The 15,894-nt window shown below is 41.5% G+C and overlaps 1 protein-coding gene across 4 annotated transcripts in view; it reads left to right on the forward strand.

Moving 5' to 3' along the window:
- The window catches only part of flnba (filamin B a), a 62,558-nt gene that overhangs the window by 12,358 nt on the left and 34,306 nt on the right, over positions 1-15,894 (forward strand). For all 4 annotated transcript variants that reach the window (XM_080891450.1, XM_080891451.1, XM_080891452.1 and 1 more), the window contains exons 2-4: positions 13,786-13,895; positions 14,006-14,141; positions 14,557-14,654. In XM_080891450.1, the coding sequence (XP_080747576.1) occupies positions 13,786-13,895; positions 14,006-14,141; positions 14,557-14,654 (344 nt within the window). The remainder of the gene's footprint in view (positions 1-13,785; positions 13,896-14,005; positions 14,142-14,556; positions 14,655-15,894) is intronic.

A 15,894-nucleotide genomic window follows, 5' to 3' on the forward strand; every position in this document is an offset into this window, starting at 1 on the left:
AGTTACAAATGATAAATTAAACCCAACTTTTCAGTTATTAGACTATATCAGCCTAATGACTAAAGGTCTGTGCTGGTTTTAAGTTTCCACATCAGTCGTGTAAGCTGCTGATTGGATGAGGATTGCTTTCAAACATCTTCTTAGGTGACCTCACAGAAACTTGGTTTGGGCTGACTAACCAGCGTCAGTCTCCAGAACCAAGTTTCTAAAATTAAATGTTCTTTTTAAGAGAATCAGTTTCACACTCGTACTAAATTTAACAGCAGTGGATTTTTAGTTGAGCACAGCACTTAAAACATAATAATTAAGTGCAGAGTTCATGATTTGTTTTCATTTCCTTTGGAAACTGGAGCTTTTAGGATTCTCGGAGGGTTCCTGTGTCTGAGTCATTGGACGGAGGAGTGTTTAAGTTGGCCGTGTTTGCGCTCACTGAAACCTCATCGCTCCACTCTTACCGAAACCTGTTTGCTCCTTCATCTGTTTCACTTCCTTGGTTTCCATCCTCCAGGAGGAGAACAAGCCATCATGGCGGTGTCATATTTATGGCTCCGGCCTTCGCTCCTCTTCGCTGCAGATGTTGCTACTGTGGCTTGACTGAACTGTGTCAGCATGTAGAGGAGCAGAAACATGGGCCATCCAGATGAGGTTGTTTTCAAGTCCGCAGTCTCATCCTCAGCTCCCTGTTTACAGCCTCTGTAGAGCTGTGTGTCATCACTGAGAATAACTGCAACCAGATCAGTAATTGCAACCAGATCACAGCATGTGTCACATACAATAAGTCCAAAACTAGAAGCATAACTAGATAAATCTGGATAACATCTGCAGTGTTTTATTCTTTGGTTCTTCAACCTTGAAGGATGGCATTAGAGAAATTAAGGAAGCATGACCCAAGGTGTTGGAACATCAAGCACTTTTTTTTTTTCTCTTTTTGTAGGGAAAGACAAAACTGCTTTCATGTTTTCGCTGTCAGAGCAAGCTCGCGCTAACACACTATAAAAACCACCAGTGCGAAAAACACCAGCACATTCCCCAAGTTCTCCTCGTCATTCGGTGGGTTTAATTATACATTTCTTCCTCAGAGCCTGTGAACTGAGGTTATTGTGGAGACCGGGTAACTCTGGACCATGTAAACTCTTTGCAGTGTTATTGGTCTAGTCTAAAATTGTGAGGTTATGGTATAAGTGGCAAACTGGAAGAAGTAACTTTCTGTGAAACGCTCAAAGATTCTCAGAGTAAGAGCTTTATTTTTTCTATTCCTGACTTAACTGGAGGAGCTCTTCACGATTTTGCTCAAATCCTTGTGTTGGGAAAGTGGCACAACTTTGGGAAACTGTCATGATTTTATTGCATTACAGCATTTGTCTGATACTAAAATTACTGGGAAAAGTCGTTCGGCTTTAGGCCAGCTGAAACTGTTGATCCAAAGGGGTCCAGCTTCAACTCCACCTTACGCATCTCCTCGCTGAGAAGCAATAATGTCTAAGTATAGACGGTCGGTTTACTCACTGGTGTAATCCTGGTTTGTCTGAAGAGGTAAAGGTAGTTTTTGTTAAGTCTAGAAGGTTTAAATCATTGTGAATTATCTAAAGCTGTTAAAGAAATTTGAAGAAGTTAAAAACTGCTCTTTATATCAGAATGAATCAACCAGGCGAGTCATAAGAACATTTCTGTAATGAGGATTTCCCCCAGTACGTAGTTCTCTGCCCCCCTTTTTTTTTTTAAATTTTTAAAACTGCTCAATGTCCATCTATTCATTTATTAGTATTGTTTTATTTATTTTTGTTACTATTGGCATGGGTTCATGAGTCCCGGGAGTTTGTACAGCTGCCTGTATGAAGCAATCATGTTATTAAAATTACTCATTCTTTGGGATACTGACCCAAGAAAAGGCAAAGCCTCTTGTTAAAATGTTGGTAGGGCTAAACAAAAATAACGAAAGTAAAATATCAGCAGCACACACCCTGACAACAAAACTGTGCTAGTAAAATACTGTCCTGGTGGTGAAAATTTGAGTTAAAAATGTCGTATTAACTCAAAGTATCTAAAGGTCTGACTGGATGCTTCTTGGTCAACTGCACTATAGGAGTTGCACTTAAGGCTCTTGTCTAAAAATGTCAGTGTTCTCACAGGATGTCTTTTTTTTTTTTTTTTTTTCCTCCCTGTCTTTGCACAAAGTAGGTTAAATAACAAGTGTAACAATGCAACACACATAAAGTGCTGACATTTCTAAAATCCAGTGTAGCCTCACAACAACACACAAAGCTAAAATGTGCTGTCCGTGTGCCAAATGTCTCATTCAGATGTGACTGAAATCTCCTCAAACTGAGGATTTGAGAGAGGAGGGGGAAAAAAAAACTGGCCCCAGGGCAAGTTTCTGCGCCTGAGAACATGTGAGGCAGCGCGCTCTGATTGGACGATCCCCCGGTGCGGTTGTAGCATTTGATGTCGACCTTGAAGATGTTTAATGTATACACATAAATAAAGGGTTTGTAGTGTTTATAGTTTCGTTCCCTCCCACGCTAATGTGTGTGAGACCCGGGCCTCAGTGTGGCTGCAGAAAAGGTAACACGAGAGCGGCCGGGATATCGACTTACACGCATGCTCGCCCCTTCTCTGCACACAGAAAAGTACCTTTGTTTGTTTCGGCTGTAAATGCAACAAAAAAGTTTTTGCACTGAGAAGCTTTAAAGAAGCACATGTCAGCTGAAATCCACCAAACATTTAGAGGTTTTACTACAGTTTCACCTGTTTTTGATTGGAGTTGTCACAGTTGAGACTTGTTACTTATTTATGCTCCTCTAATTGGGTTCTTTTAATTTTATTTAGCACTGAAGGAAATTTGTCAGCATGGAACAGAATGACAAACACAATCGCTCTAAAATCAGCCGTTTTAAGGATATTTGCTTTTTATTTCCCCCTAATAAGGCTATTGTGGCTCTATGGGTGGTAAGTTCACACACTTCCTCACCTGTCGAGTCCGATTCCAACAAAGACTGGTGCCTTTGTGAGGAAAATAAAATGAAGCCATTGTGGGAAGCACTATAAGCTGCAGTTCCTCTACTGGCCTCTTGGTCTGGCTGCTTTCAGGAATCTTCCAATGGTGACATAAAAGGTGGACGGAGCTTCTGATGATCTGAACGATGGCTGGGTACCCAGACAGAAAACGAACTCCAGGTTTTTGGGACTCCTGTGAGCCTCTGGGGCTGATCACCAACACTTTGTTCACTTATAGTAAAGAAAGATTTATAACAATACCCCAAACTCCCTTTAGCTCTGGTTAAAACCTCTTTGAGAAGGTGCCCAATGTGTTTCTCTGACTGAAACCTCTTGCATGTGCATGTGGAAATCTTTTGGTTTGGTTTGAATAGACATGATTAGAAAAAGGGATTTCAGTTTACAGGAAACTGTGCAGATTGTTTTTCATTTTGGGGTATTGTAGTGATGCGGCTACAGTAGATTAAGTGGCGCTATGTTGGAAAAACAAAAACATGGCACAGTATCCTGAACCCAATAAAGGTTTGATCGTCGTGTCCAACTATCCTATCAGCTGACTGTTTGGGTGTTTTCAGATATCTAACGATGAAACTTGTGAACAGGAACAATGGAGACCGATTTAAATTATGTTGCGGTATCATCAGAGGTGAAAAATGGCCCACACTCACACAGACGCTGGACTGTCTCACAGCTGATCATGCATTTATGAAGGGGAGCTATTGTCATGTCGTCTGTCATTGTGAATTGGTGCTGAGCTGTTTTTGATGCAGGAAGTGTGATCTTTTGTCTGGGTGTAGTGGCAGCAGACATGACGCAGAGTTTAGCGCAGCCACTGTGTGCCAAATATTTAGTTAATGATGACTATCAGAATGACAGGAAGACGATACACTGCTGGGTCTGAAAACACAGATGCACATGCAGGCAGACTGAGTTCAGTGCGTGTTTTAGATTTAGTTGTAGGTTTAATTTGAGAGGTGTGTGTGTGTGTGTGTGTGGGGGGGGGGTTGTGATGGTTTACTGAGGATTGTTCACTGATGATCACTGCGGTGAACCTCCTGCAGCCTGGCTCAGCTGCAAATATCCCAAATGCTTCTCGTCTTACTCACTCCATTTCTTCATCTTTTAATCTTTTGCCCATCTTCTTCTTCCTCCTGTTTTTCTATATATTAAAATAAATAAATAAATAAATGATCCAGTCACTAAACAAGTCTGGTTTTAGTTATTTTCCTATCTGAGTTTTAAAGGATTTGGCTGTTTTTAGGCTGCCTTAACTTCAGAAACTGTGAATAAGTTGATCATTTCTGTAGAGTAATGTTGGGCTGGGGTGGATTTTTTTATTTTTTTTATTTTTTTTTTTTAAATTTTAAGACAAATGGTCTCAAGTTATTTAATACATATGAGGTAATGACAGGTTTGTCCAGTGCACTCCAGTGGACTTTGTGTTGGTGTACTCGGTAGTTTAACTGACTCATTTCTATTACTGACTTTATTTTAATTGATGTTCATCACCAGTTCTGTCACACAAGCTGTAATCCATCGAAGTGGAAAATGAAGCACAGCTGCACAAAAGTGCGTTCTTATATTTGGACTTGTTACATAGTCTGAACCTCCACAACCATCACCTGAGGGTTTTGTCAAACCCTTCAAGGAGCTTTTGAACCTTCAGCTGCTTTCGTCTTTGTGTGCGAGCTTGTGGCTGCATGTCCACTTTAACTCTTTTCCAGTTTTCTCCCCTTTTCCCTTTTTTCTCTTCTCTTCTCGATCAACCTCTTCTTCCTCACCACATGGCAGGTCTGGTTGTGATGACATCATTGCCTGGGAACCAGCAGGGTGAGGTCATGCAGGGCTAAACGCTGCAGTGTGTTTGTCAGTGTGCGTCTTGTTTATGCATGCAGACGTCATGCCAGATGTTTGTGTGTTAATGACAGGGCAGCTCTGCGCTGGTTAGTGAGCTCTCTTGTGGCTCCTCTGACCTTCAGATTTCTTCTGCTCTTTGTCCATATCATACTTGTTGTTTGCTGTGTTGCACATCATGCTTGCGGTGTCCCACAAAGCTCAGTTTTAGGCCTGTTATTGTTTGTGGTGCACAAGCTCTTGCATTTCTGCTGCTTGGTAAACTGCCTGCAGACGCTGGACGCTATCCAGTTTTCATCATTTGGTTCATTCACTCGGAATCCCTGTGAACGACTCTCTAGAACATGGGAGCAAACTTAGTCTTTGATCTGTGTCTGTGCAGCTGTTTGTGCCCAACCAAAACCAGATTAAAGACGGAGAGAGAGACAGAATGACACAGACTCTGTATCCTGCTCACCGCTCATTACCCAAATCAAAGACATTAAAAGCCTCTTGCTTTCTTCTCTCTGCCTGTAATCTGGATTTTGTTGCTGGGATCACCCCTTCTGAGCTGCTGGTGCATGATTCATGTGACTCCTATTAGGCGCCACTCTTATTACACCAATGCATCATGCGGTGATGTCATCAATGGGTGCCCCAGTTTGGGAGCGCCGACCTGATGTCTAGCAGTGGAAGTTGAAAACTGATTTCTAGTCATTTTAAAGCTCACTAAACCCCCACTGGAGACCTAAAAACTAATTTTTATAAACATCTGCTAAAGGTTTTACTCATCTCTGCTACTTCGTAGATATGTCTGCGGAGAAAAAGGCTTATTTTTAATGCATTTTTTTTTTTTTTTTTTTTTGAAAAAGTGGTTCCAACTATTTTATTTTATTCTGCAAACAACGCTTGATTACAATAAAACAATCAAAATCTTTTATATTTTAAACGTTCATCTGTGGGATCGTCATTGATGTGGCTCCAGGATCGTGACTGCAGCTGACCACCACGATGTGGTGATTGGAGTTTGTTTGGGTTTAACTTTAGCCCCTAAAACGACTTTGTTTCTACAAAAATGAAGACTTTAAGACTATTTTATGTACATTTGCACACATTTTTGCTCAGGAATTATTATTGCAACCCTGATTTCAACCACATCCACCCCCAAACCCTGTGAATGACGGTCGTTATCGCTGAACGTGTCGTCCGTTTCTCAGCACAGAGGAATGTCATGCATCTTTGTGTCTTTGTTTGCGTGTGTCATGTTTCCCGGCAGTGTGTTGTGTGAATTATGTGTTAATAATCGATCTGACAGCAGCAGAGGCTTCCTGCTGAGTGTGTGTTTATAGTTATTTTAAACTGAAGCTCAGATGTATACTGTGTGTGTGTGTGTGTGTGTGTGGCTTTTTGTTCCTCTACCACCATCCATTGGTCCTCAGCAGGGTGGAGGGTGATTTACAGGCTTGGTAGATGGATGGGTGGGGGGTGGGCGATGGAGTTGATGATCTCACCACTCAGGAATCTGTGCAGCAGAGGTCAAACCACACACGCGGTAGCTCCACATCCTGTTTACCACTGCAGGTATCCTTTGTCCAGTTCCACCCAAACTTTTACTTTTGCCACCAAATTTCAAATTTATTTTTCCACCTAAATTTACTTTTTTGTCTTTTTGCTGATGTTGCAACCTGCCATAAAAATGGTTCCTTTTAAAATCTGTGTTAAAACATATTCGTTCACTTCGCTTTCAACATGGGTCCTTGCAGTGTCTGGTTGGCACAGCTCATGCCCCTTGTAATAACCTCAGTCACTCCCTGACAGGCTGGGGCAGGTTTAATTCAACTAATGCTGAAAGATATTTGGAGACTTTCGACTCTTTGGAAATACTGATTTCAACAAGTCTATAGAGGAACCCCAAACACTATATTAACAAATGTATGATTGAGTATTTGGGTAATAAAGTACTCTTAACAATTTCTTCTTGGGTGTTGGCAGACATTTGCCACAATAGCACCCCTCTGTCTTACTGAAGCACAAAGTAAAACCCAACGTAATATTTAACAGCAGGCATGTGGCCTCTAACCACAGCAAGAAAAGTGGAAATGATAAAATTGGTTAACAAGTTTTGTCGTATTGTTTACTGTGGTAAATCTCAAAGCACAAGTTTGAAATGGTTTGAAGCTGGAGTTTATAATTCTGAGGCCAGTGTGTTGGTGAAAAGGAAATTGAACACATCCACTGGTCTTCAGGCTATTTCTCTTGATTTTCTGCCGTTATCTCACCGCATGACATCGTTAAAATCGTTGCTGCTTCCGTGCGTCTTCGTGCATGTTGGCACCAACTGAAGAGATTTTAGACTTCCACCAAAGGAAGAATCAGGACTGTTGTGAGACTGTGGGCTAGTAGCGTTTAATTGACTCAAACTGAAAATTTAGCTTGTCTTGAATGATCAAAAACATCAGAAAACTGCTCAGACATCCTGTAGGTCACCCTGTAAGAGCCCTAGGTTTAAAAGATTTGGTTTAAATTATATTTACAGGAATTTGCCGTTTCAGTGTTCAGTCCTTACGGTGTTGGACATCCAGGTGAATGTTTTAGGCGGGGTGTGGTTGGCTGAGATCAGTGTGATGATCTGCTTTAGGCATAGACTGTTCTCTACTGTTGAGCGGTAAATTATTGGGTAGGAAGCTGAACATGTGTGTCTGCAAGTCATCGTGCAAAGGAACAGCTGTAAGCGGTGCAGCAGCCGTGCCTCTGAGGGCGAGATGCTTAGAAAGAAAGTGAACTGCAGTGACCTCTGCTTATGACAAATTTTATTTATTTTAACAACCGCAGCGCATTTGAGTTATACAAAGCTGGAAGAGCCTGGTATCACAATGTAGGTTTATGGTGACTTTTCATATGAAAGGACTTGTTTTGAGCGGTCAGCTGTCCAACGTGATATGACCCTTAAGTTTGTATTGTAGTGATTTTCTTAAGTGAATTATCAGAAAACAGATGCTCTGCTTCCTTTGTAGACCTAAAACTGATGGTTTTATTGAAACTATCATGTCTCCCTACCTCTTTGAAGCTGTGTGAATATTTCCTAAATTGAAGTCATTAAAAGAAGTTGGCTCAAAATGCTGGGGGTGGAGGTTTAATGTTTAGTTTAAGTACAACATGCAAGAACACTAAGATGTACAAGCTATCCACATTTTAATATCTGTTAGACGGTTAAACTTTTTGATCGGACTGTTGATTGGTTGCCATGGTGCAACGGTCTTTGTTTGACATGGTGTGTCTGATTTTTGTCTAATCGTAGGACATTTCCTCATTTTTCAGCCACCTCTCAGATGTCTGTTGTCTCAGCTTTCCAGGACTGTAGCAGTCGTACTTGTTCGTAGTGGAGATGCTCTGTGCTTGTGATCTTTGACATTCCTTAATTCACCACAGCAGATGGGCAAAGGGGAGACTCTATTAAAAGGCTTGGTGAAAATTGAATCAGTGCCCCAGACAAGCTGATCTGTTACACTGGAAGAACTGTTGGGACCATTCTTTGCCCCACTGAAGCCTCCACACAGAGCAGTAAAATACAGTTGAATCTATTACGGAGTCTAATGGGAGAAAAGTGAAATCTCTGGATTTGAACTGTATCGGCGTTTAGGTTTTCCACTCCATCAGTGAACGCAGTGCCCAGTTCTTCCGGTCTATCGAAAGACTTTAATCCTGGACTGTCCATTATTGAAGTTGGGACACAGCTCCTCTTCAGTAAATGAATTGATGTTGCTGAGGCTATCCAAAGAAGCATGATGGAGCTTCTACTCGTATTGAGACATGAGTCGTGTTTCACTACAAGTCAGACATTTTATTATGCGAAATGTGAGGATGAAAGCTTAAATACCTGCTGCAATCCTAGAAGGGAGACAACTTGGTCATGAGTATAGAGTCATTTAAATAGATCAGAACTTTTGTGGCGACAAAATGTAACCAAATTGACTTGGTAGTAATGGTTTTTGTTTTTTTTTTCTCCATACCTGCATTTAATTACCTGTTGTACCTGGCACTGAGCTTTATAGGTAGAGGTGGGATAGCTTTGGTCATCACATTACTTTGTTAGGAAACCTGAATCAGTTATGGAGAGATCTCAGGGTTTGATTGTGGCTCTTATGTGTAAATGTTTTGTTTACTTCTCCATCCTGTCTGTAACTTTGGTGTGAGATGAGGATTTTCTGGAGTTCTAGGTCAGCAAGTAGGTTGATTAGTTCAGCTTAAGCGCTCAGGGCTCATTATGCAACTTTCTGTAAGAGTCCAGGTTTGACTCACAGATAAGAAAGGCATTTAGTTTCGTTCAGTTCACCTTTATGCTATCACAGTCCTTCTCTTGCTTTCTATTTCTCTTCATGAAAAGGAAAAAATTCCACGTTTCTTTGTCTGTCCTTATGCAAACTCAAACTATCCCAGTACTTGCTTCTCCAGTCCTGTCCTTGTTGTGTTGATATTGTTTTGTCTCCATAGCAGCTGGTCAAATCAGCAGGTATGGGCAGGAAGAGCATCTTGCCGAGAGGCTAAAACATTGTTTATGTGATGCAGATCCGGGCTGTATTAAATGTGAGCCACTTTGTGAATGGAGCTGTGGATGGATGAATCTCAGAATAAAAGAGGTGGCGACTGCAGTGGTCTCTTATCGCTGGGGGCGCAGGAGTTGAGGCAGACCTCTCGTGTCAACCTTTAATGGTTACGGCATGTTAGCTGTGAATACTGAGTGCACTCACCTGCTCTACACATGGTGTAAGGGACGGGTACAAGAAGGGAGATGGGTTCAATTTACTATTTAAAATATTGTTTAAGGGGTTTAAAAAAAAAAGTATTTTAAACTGTAGATAATCACAGAAGTGGATTTGACTGAAGAGAAAATATTTCCCATGACTTAATGCAGTCATGCAGTTTCAGTTTTGATTGTAGATAATGTGACACCAAAGTCGGGACCTGTGCATGGGAGAGAAGGCAGTCGTTCTAGAAGAGTCTCAAATATCAGCAGCTGGCTTGAAAAGAAAAAAAAAAAAAAACCAGTTTATACGGTCCGTTATATTGAAGAACTATCTGAATGAACTTGCTGGTCACTGGGACATAAACCGCATGCACAGAATTACCGGTCACATCTATTTAAAAAACAAAGTCTTAAGTTTGACTTTGGTCCAAAATAATGCTGCTGTAGATTTAAATTTAGTTTCTTTTGAGTGCAGCTTTTGTTTTCTGTCTTGGCCAGTTTCAAGCCTAAAAATGTCAGCTCTTTTAATAGTTTGTTTTTTTTGTTTTGTTTTAACGGCAGATTCTGTATGTAGGTGTGACGAGGACGAGGTTTGCATCGGGACTTTATGTAGTTCACAAACATTTGTTGTCGAGTAGGGTAAAGTAGTGTCGAGCAAAACAGAGGATTGGGTTTGGAGTGTGATTGGTACAGATAATAAAAAGGCCAAATGGGCTCTGATATACAGGTTTGTAGGTCGGGTCATGCAGAACTGTTTTGATCCTGCTATAATCTCTTTATCCATTGTATGAAAACCACTGCAAAATGACTCATATTTCTTGGTTTGTGGGCTGGATGGAGTCAAATCATTGCCACAGTTAACAACTTCAGTCATTTCTTGAAATGAAGAACTGGTGAGAAAATTTGGCTTTACCTGCCCAGGTGTGCGTTTCAGTTGGCAAGCTGCTGCTGCTGGAGTATTTATGGCTTTGTTCTTTGGACCAAACCCAGAACGTTATATCAGGGTTTATGAGTTTCTCTTGCTGTTTTGAAATATTAGCTGAAGACTTGTAGCTGGCTGCTGGAGTAATGTCTTCTCCTCAGCGCTACCTTGGAGTCTGTCACGAGGGAGGGAAAGGAGGGCTCAGACTTTAACCGGCAGGGAACAATGCAGCAGATTATTAGAGCGGTTAAAGCCGTCTGTAACCTGCTCTCTGTGGCACTCACACGAGCTGAACTCTGGAGATGCCACAAACGGTCCTCGGGTTTATTGTCTCTGCTCCTTCCGTCATCGTTTTAACTGGCTGCTTTTTAAACCCCCCCCAAGCCCTCCAGTCTTTCTGCTACTCTCGACCTTTATATGAACAATGGGGGTACCATGGTGATAGCCTCGTTACCCACAAAACTGTGTCGACAACGGCGCACACACGGTGTTTAGTTCCCAGCCTGATGTGAAGTGTTGGAGCAGAGGTTCAGCCAACCTACATCCTAAAAATGAGTGTAGAGTTTAACACTACAGCTAGTCCTCCAGTTTGAAATGAGGTATGAAGATTATTACGAACTGTTTATTCGGTATGGTCCAAAATAAGTAGTGAGCCCATAAATTGAGCAGGAAAATTACTACAGAGGTGTAGAAGCTGGTTTTCAGTGCCCTTCTTTAGGAAAAGAAGTGTTTTTGGAACTACAGCTATTGCTATCTGTTGGCCTTGAGATGGATTCAAGGTTCCTCATTGGCTTTTCTTTGAACTGGTTCTGACAAAAGATAAGCTGTTCCACTTCGCCAGACTCATTGACAAAAGTGGTAGTTTTTACCTCACAGTACACAAGAAACTCGAAACACTCAACGCTCAGTCTCGAGGGAAAAACAGTTTTCGTCTGGTAGCTTTGTCTCATTTGCACAAATCGAACTCTATCATCTGTTGTCTCACAATTTTAACGTGAAGTTTAATGTTTATGTTCAGTGGATCGTTGCATTACACATGGTCACGATTCCATATAAACACAGGAAACATGCACAATTTTAAAAAGTCCCTCTGATCCAGACAGTTTGATTTCTAGTCTTTGCTCTGAATCTGATCATAAAGTAGGGATGTCATTATATGGTCATGTACACACCTCTGTACAAACCTTCTAATTGTCAGAGACAGCCAATCAGACAAAAGCTGCCTTAAATGGCAACTTTCATGAGCTGAGGGGCTGTGCAAAAGCTCGCTGTGGGAGAGAAAAGGATGGTCTTGATCTGTGAATCATGCATTTCTCATGCATTGATGTAACACTTTGTTACTCACAAATTCTTAATGCAGAAAGTGTCACAGCTGGTGTGATTAAACCGTTAGTAAGCTGGGTGGATATGTGAGTTGGGGGTAAAGTTCACTGGCAAAGTGTTTGCAGTTCGTAGTGACACACATACTTAAAGGTGTGGCATTACAGTCTGAGTGGGAAAGAAGGGAAGAAAGGGAGAAACCATAGATAAGAAGCTGTATGTTAATAATTCATGCAGGTGGGGAGAGTGAGATGGATGGAGGAAAAGCAAATGTAGTTTGAACAATGAGAAACAGGAAAAGAGGGCTAAAGGACACAAAAGGGAGATAATAATTTTTTTTAAAAATGTAGAAAGCAGGATGTCGCAATGCACACAGTCAAATGTTGTCACTGGGCGAGGCGGCAGCTCTGCAAAGCTCCACCTAAACCTGAGCTGTCGCAACATGTTGGGACTACAGCTGTCCTGCTGGCGGTGGAGCGGAGCTGAAGTTTCACGGGGTGGATCACAGGATTTCCCACACTCTGTGGTGGCGTGTTTAGCGGATATAAGCTGTGTCGCGACTGTGTCAACAGCTCGCGTTAAAACGCCAACACAGGCCATTTATAAGGCGTGGATAAAATTAAACAAGTCGTTTCGCAGAGGTAGACTGCGGCCTCGTGCAGCTCTGCTTCAAAAGAGCCTGATATCAGATGTTTTAATGGGATTATAAGCAGTTACTCATTAGAACAAGTTTTTCTGATTATCTCTGCTAGTGGCTTTGTATGAGTCAAAATGATCTTTATCAATATCGGTTCATCTTCAGTCTGAAACCAAATGTTGTTGTTTTTTCCTCCTCTCCATCTAAGCCAATGTCACCTCTCAAACAGAGTTGAGCAGCAGCTGGATTAGATGAGCATATTAGGAATGGGGACTCTCAGTGACATCACACAGATCCAGTACTCAAAGACAAAGTCTGAAACTGTTTCTAGAGCAGTCTAAGCCTGAGCTTTACCATAATATGGCTTTCTTTGAGAGGCTGGAAAGTATGATGGGCAAAAGGTTTGACCTCAAACTATAAAACACTCTTTAAAGATGTTTAGTCCAATACTTTTTAAAATATTAATTACATTTGCTTTAACTATAAATGTATACACCATTATAAACATGTCTTCTCCAACATGTTCCTTTTACTTAAATATAACCTTCATTTAAATATCACACGCTTGCTTTAACAACTTGCTGCTGTTATGAGAGACTCTGAATAAAATGATTTTATCTGCTGTGGTCTGAACTCTGTGTGCAGCAGCTGAAGATGAACTCATGTTGCTGTGTGGTACCAGCTGGTACAGTAAGGTCTGGTTGATGTGAAATGTTACCCAGCAGCGCTTTGTTCAGACTGTGAGCTAAAAAGGTTTACAGCCACAAAGTCAGGAGCAGGTTTGTTGCTGGCTTGCACTTCAGATCTGCAGCTAAGCTCAGTGTTGCACAGTTCTGTGAAATGAATTCTGCAGCTTGAAATATCCAGTCCTGTGTGGCAGCAGAGGAAAGTGGGACACGTTGTAAATATGAATGTTGGTAGTTGGAGGTTAACGACAGTAGGATCTGGATCTGGACCCAGATCAGTGTGTGATATTTGTGTGAAGATGGGATTAAATGTGTCCCGGCTTACGGTGTTAAATTATCCTTACAGAAATTCCTGGATCATGATTTGTTTCCTCTCCAGTTAATTTTAAGTCCATCCAAGCCTCACTGTGGTAACTTCTTCTCGTAATTGCATCCATAACTTTGTAATCCTGCTAACAAACTGTACCAATCACGAAACCTCACTAAAGGGGGGAAAATGAGCCAATAAACATTTAATAAAAGGACAAACGGAGGGATGTGACGGACGGAGATGAACCTTTTTATGGGATTGTGGTGCTTGGTGACATCTTAAAGGAGGGGGGCAAATAACTGATCTGAATCTGACCTGAGGTCTGCCTGTTTCTTTCAGACTCTAAAGCCATTGTAGATGGGAACCTGAAACTGATCCTGGGTCTGGTCTGGACTCTGATCCTACACTACTCCATCTCCATGCCAGTCTGGGAAGGCGAGGATGAAGAGGTAACGTCCAGCTCGTGGTTTGGTTTTTAAAAATCACTTGTTTTTGTGGCTGTAAATGGAAAGCTATCTTCTTCAGGAGCTTTCTAACTGCAATGTGCTTTTGTATTCAGGCAGAGTCAAAGACACCCAAGCAGCGTCTGCTGGGCTGGATCCAACACAAAGTCCCCGATCTACCAATCACCAACTTCAGCCAGGACTGGAGGGACGGCAAAGTACTGGGAGCACTGGTGGACAGCTGTGCACCAGGTACGCCTTGTTGTTCCAGGCTGTGCAGGAAGTTTACCGTAACAAACTTCATTAGCAAAAATTAATTACATTGTATCGTCAGATGGCATTTTTGGGTGAAGCTGGAACTATTTGGCATGCAGCAAGCCTGTAAGAGCGGCTTTCTCACAGCATGGGTGTGTTTCCTTTGGAGTTTAACCACACTGGTATTTTTACTTACCCTGTGTGTGAAATCGAAGTGAAAGCCAGGCTCCATGTTTATGTATGAGATTCCTAAAAATGCCAAACTGAAAACATCAGAATTATAAACACTGTCTTTTAGATTACTTTTTAAACAAAGAATAATGAGTTTTATCTTATTGTGTACAACATGTAAGTGTTGCTAATACAAGCCCAACTCTTTGTAAACTAATTGTTTTGTTTCTGTTGTTTGCAGGCCTGTGTCCAGACTGGGAGACCTGGGATCCAGTCAGACCAGTGGAGAATGCCACCGAAGCCATGCAGCTGGCTGATGACTGGCTGGGCATCCCGCAGGTTGGTTTTCCCTCCATTGTTTGCCGTCACTGCTCTGACCTTTAAATTAACCTTTAAAGCATTTTCAGTGACATTAAAAATTCAGGTGACGTCATTTAGTGCCAGAATTTTTGTCTCCACCTCAGACACTCACTGTTACTTTGTTTTAAACGCTTTGCTTGCTTTAGCATCCAAGTGTGAGGAATGCAAGAGAGGCTTTTAGTGTAAACAAGCAGATCACAATGGCTGCAGTTCTTACAACGCCATGCATTTTGTGTCACGCAGCCCAATTAAGGCAGAATCTGCTGTTCTGTGAGCTGCTGCCAGAGGTCAGAGGTCAAGAACATGATCAGATTATTATTTTCCTGATTTTTGCTGCAACACAGGAAGCTTTTTCATTTTTCAACACAAGCTTGTCTGAGGTTGAGGCAATGCAAGCCTAGAGTTTAACAGCTGTAACATTTCTGTAATGAAGAAACTTCACAGGAAGTGGTTAGGAAAGTGTCTTCATCTTTTTGGAAGTGGGTACTTGGTGCTTTAGATGTTTGTTTGAGGATAACAAAATACTTTTCTCTCTGCAGCCTCATTTTTAATCTTAAGGAAAGAAAATGGTTGATGCTTGATGTGTTTCCTGTTTCACCTCCAGTCAGCTGACACTCAAACAGAAGTCTTCTTTAGAGAGTAAACGAAAACCCAAAGACTCACGGCGTCAGAGTTCATTCACATCCACATTTCCACCTGAAGTCATCACTAATGCTTCTGTGTCTGAAGCGACTGAGCCAGAATATCAGACCAAAGTAGTCTGTTTGCATTTCGATAGATGAAGTAGTCGCATATTTAATGTGAGCAAACCCCATTAGACCAGCGTTTCAAATTATGATGCAAGGGGTGTAAAAGTAACCCCTGTGAACCAAAAGTTCAGGCTTCATACTTTAAACATTGGGACATTTTCCCCATAAACAAGTCCGAATTGTTTTCCATGAACTTGACTCCTCACTAAAACTGAGTTTTCCTTAATCTGTTTTAAAGCTACTAGAATAGCTTTGAATCATTCTGTCCAAAATAATCTTTACGTGTCCTATGTTGGTGCTCTTCTTCTGATTGGCTGCAGGTGTCTGCCTCTTCCTCATGACATCTTACAGATCCAAGAGTAGAAAAAAAACAGCATGAAACTTGAGGTTTTGACAGAGGTTACTTCTACACACTGATGTCATTACTTGAAACATTGCCCATGTTTAATTTATGCATCCACCATTGGTTG

Source organism: Rhamphochromis sp. 'chilingali' (assembly GCF_963969265.1).
Source record: "Rhamphochromis sp. 'chilingali' genome assembly, chromosome: 9".
Taxonomy (NCBI): domain Eukaryota; kingdom Metazoa; phylum Chordata; class Actinopteri; order Cichliformes; family Cichlidae; genus Rhamphochromis; species Rhamphochromis sp. 'chilingali'.